Source organism: Arachis hypogaea, chromosome 19 (assembly GCF_003086295.3).
Source record: "Arachis hypogaea cultivar Tifrunner chromosome 19, arahy.Tifrunner.gnm2.J5K5, whole genome shotgun sequence".
Lineage (NCBI taxonomy): Eukaryota > Viridiplantae > Streptophyta > Magnoliopsida > Fabales > Fabaceae > Arachis > Arachis hypogaea.
The window spans coordinates 153,150,445-153,154,070 of record NC_092054.1 but is presented as its reverse complement, the minus strand read 5'-3'; the positions used below and the strand labels follow the sequence as shown (position 1 = coordinate 153,154,070).

Below are 3,626 nucleotides of genomic sequence, written 5' to 3'. Positions count from 1 at the left end.
AAAACATCAGAAATTGAAGAAATTCAACATCTCTTCCAATTTTTTGAAAATTGGGGAAAAGAGTGGCTAAGAATATTTAATAACTTACCTATGAAATTGTTCTGGTAGAAATGTAGAGCTCGACGCGGTAGACACATGGCCGCAAACGGTGCGGCGATCGGAGCTCGGACGGAAAAGTTACGGGATTTGGAAACTAGCGTAAGGGTTCAGGAGTTTTTCGTTTCTCTTCTCCCCTGGAAGCCTTCAGCTTCATTTCTGCTGAAATGAGGGAGAAGACAAAGCTTGGGTTCATTTAATGCTGGGCCGGTTGGGCCCACAGGCTCAGTTTGGGTCCGATTCAACCCGTTCGGCGCGTTCGGTCTAATATTGGACCGTTTTTTTCGAAATTAGTGTCAAAATTCTCGTTTCGATGAGCTCTATCCTAATTTGAAATAATATTCATGTTTCTAATCTTCCTTATTAAAAACTAATTTATTGACTAATTATTTACTAATTTAACAAGGTTTACATTAGTTCCTGACCCATTTTCTGTTAACGACGTGATGACATGACTTGATGACGTGGGCTATTAGTGACACATGTCACTCCATGGTTTGGCCACGTGTAATGGTATGATGATGTGGTGACTAGTGACTTGTGGCATGCTGATGTAGATAGTTGTGCCACGTGTCGCAACAGTATTCGTCTACGTGTCGTCCATTATGTCATCATTGTAGATACACCAAATTAGTATCTCACTTTGCATTAGGTGAGTAATTTTAGTCCTTAAAATTAAATGTCGTGCACCAAACTAGTCCTTTCACCAATTTTTTCTTATTTTTTTAAAATTTAAAATTTTCAATATCTTGAATGTACTAATTTCAATTCTATTTTTTCATATATCGTTTAAATACAAGTATTTTCATAAAAAAAATTTAAGATTTTAGTTATAATTATATAATTTTTTTATAATAATTTAATATTAGTAAATTTTGTAATATATAAATATGTTATAATAAAAAAAGAATTATATGATTGATTAAACACATTTTTTCATCAAAAAACATGTGTTTTTAATAAGAATTAAAATAAATATTTTTTTATTTTTATGAAATACATGTTTCTGTTATGTATAAATGGACTAAATTGAAGACATTTCAAGCATCTCATTATTATTTTTGATTTCTTTAATCTAAAACAAAAAATGTCAAAATGATAATAAAAGCACTTGAAATCCCTTCACATTAACTTCAAGACGTCGATTAGAATATCCGCAAGAAAAAAAATTTATTAAAGCACTGTAAAAGTCGAAAATAATAATAAAAGTGCTTAAAATACTTTCACATTAACTCCAACCCCAAAACAACTAATTAGAGAAAGAGAAACAAGAGACTATGGAGCAGCACGCCAAACGGCCTTGTATGAGAGGCAGTACCTCCTCCAAAGAAGAAGAAGAAGAAGAGAAAGTTGTTGAGGATACGGCTGCCTCTGACAAAGAAGAAGAAATGGAGGAAGAGACAAAAGATGATACTGATATCGATGAATATGTACTGGTTGAGCCTAGACGCTTCATGACTGATGAAGAAATTCTTGAACATCGGAGGCAGGTTATTGAAAGCGACGTACGCCTCTGATCTCTCACAAGACATTTAGTGATTTAACTATTTTCCCCTTTTGTTCTCGTGTTCTGTGATATACTGATCTTGTTAGTTAGGGTTTGAATTTTTGCTTTACAGGGATTCGATGTTGAGCAGTTTGAAGGCAGGCTACCTGGTTCAATTAAGCCATATAAGTTGACCGAACCAAGATGCCGTCTCTTGATAGGTTTTTCCAAGCAAGCTTTGGAAGTCTACAATGAGAACAACGTAAATTGCTTCTATAATGGTTTTGATTCTAAGTTTAATCTATGTATGGTGATATTGTGTGCTTTAAATATTCTTCTAATTATATTATGCATGTGGATGTTTGCACTCTTATGCAGAAAACAAAATTTGAATTTTATGAGCTTAAGAAAGCAAATTCTCAAGGTGTTGCTGGTGTAATGTTCTACATTACTTTTGAGGCGATATCTGGCGATATAATTGGAACCTTCCGTGCTAGGGTATGGAAAAAGATAATGAACCAAGGTTCGCAGGTTATGTCCTGTGAGAGGCATTTGTGAGTTTGTCAAGTATAAATATTACATGAGCTTTTTTGTTATGGTTTTGTTTGTTTAGACTAGTTAGATTAAACTAGTGAGATATAGCACATAATCCCAATCACCTTTGGATCTTAATTTGTTCCTAATGGTTTTGCCTTTTAAATATTCTGCCCAAAGTAGACATTGACTAATTCTCTATCTATCATCCATATATTGGTGAATGTTCACATCTATTGACAGAACGTGTTTAGTTTGTATGCCATTAAGATTTATAAATTAATTTTTAGTTGATGTTCCTTGATAATCTATGATTATTGACCAATGACAAATTAGAGATGTAATGAATTCAAATATTTCATATTCTTGTTGTCCGTATTGAATTTAAGCACTTGTCATTTGTTCTCAACTTCTGATGTTCTTATGGCACTTATTTGAATTGTAATAAAGAATGTCGAGGTAACAAGCATCTCCTTTAGTTTAATTTAATTTAATTATCCCGATTTGTATTTGTTGTGCTTCTCTTCTGATGTTTTGTTTATTTTGGGTTAGCTAGATATACACACAACCCTTCAATCTTTAGTTTTTATGTCTAATCCTTTGTTATTTTTCCTTCTAATTGTTATTGCAAGATAATTACCAATTTTATGTCGTCTATAATATAATATATATATGATATATGAGCTGTGACACCTATTTGCAGATTCTGTATTTTGATGATATGAAAATGAGGTTTTCTATGTCATTGCATTATTGCTTAATAACAAGGCTTTTATATTTTGATTGTGATTCCGAATTTTTACGGTTGTTAAGTCACTTACATAATTATATTACTCATATCACCTTTTGTCTTTTTTTAACCATGAAAGTTATTGCTTTTTTGCTTTACCTATTATGCTTAGATTTCACTGTAACTTCCTGTGAGGTTCATAAGTTCATTTCTTGTCTCATTAAGATATCTTCTTCTAGTGTTATTTGATGTTCTTGTTTATAAGAATGTTGACAAATGAAAAATTATAAACATAATTATTTCAAATGTCTCATCCTTGTGGTTTGTATTAGATTTTGGCTTTTGAGGTGGTTCTTGTTATTCTAAAAAAAGTAGACAAATTAATTAGTTCTTAAAAAATTCTAAAAAAATAGTTTCTCATTTTAGTAAAATAACTATTTATTAAAGTAGACAAATTAATTATTTTCTTCTCATATACAGTTTTTTTAAGATATAAAAGTAATTAATTAGGACATTGGTTAAGATAATTAAAGTCACTATTTCATTAAATTTTTAATTTAAAGAAAAATCCTAGTTAATTTTGGTATATAAATTTCGAATTTCAAAACATTGATAAAAATTATGTTGAATTTTGATTTATTTGATTCTCATTTAAAATAATCACTACATAAGTTAAAGTTCTGTTTTGAAGTTATATTCGAGCTTTAATCTGATTTTTAAAGTTTCAATTTACTTAGTTTGATTTTTTAACTTAGGTATCTGTGACTCATATTAGGGTTT

General features: G+C 30.7%; 1 protein-coding gene across 1 annotated transcript; it reads left to right on the top strand.

Annotated features, from left to right (window-relative positions):
- Positions 1–1,305: 1,305 nt before the first annotated feature.
- LOC112779959 (UPF0725 protein At1g23960) lies at positions 1,306–2,479 on the top strand. Its single transcript, XM_025824311.3, has 3 exons — positions 1,306–1,601; positions 1,716–1,844; positions 1,961–2,479. Exons 1-3 carry the CDS (start codon positions 1,374–1,376, stop codon positions 2,138–2,140), a joined length of 537 nt encoding a protein of 178 aa, XP_025680096.1. The 5' UTR covers positions 1,306–1,373; the 3' UTR covers positions 2,141–2,479.
- Positions 2,480–3,626: the final 1,147 nt, after the last annotated feature.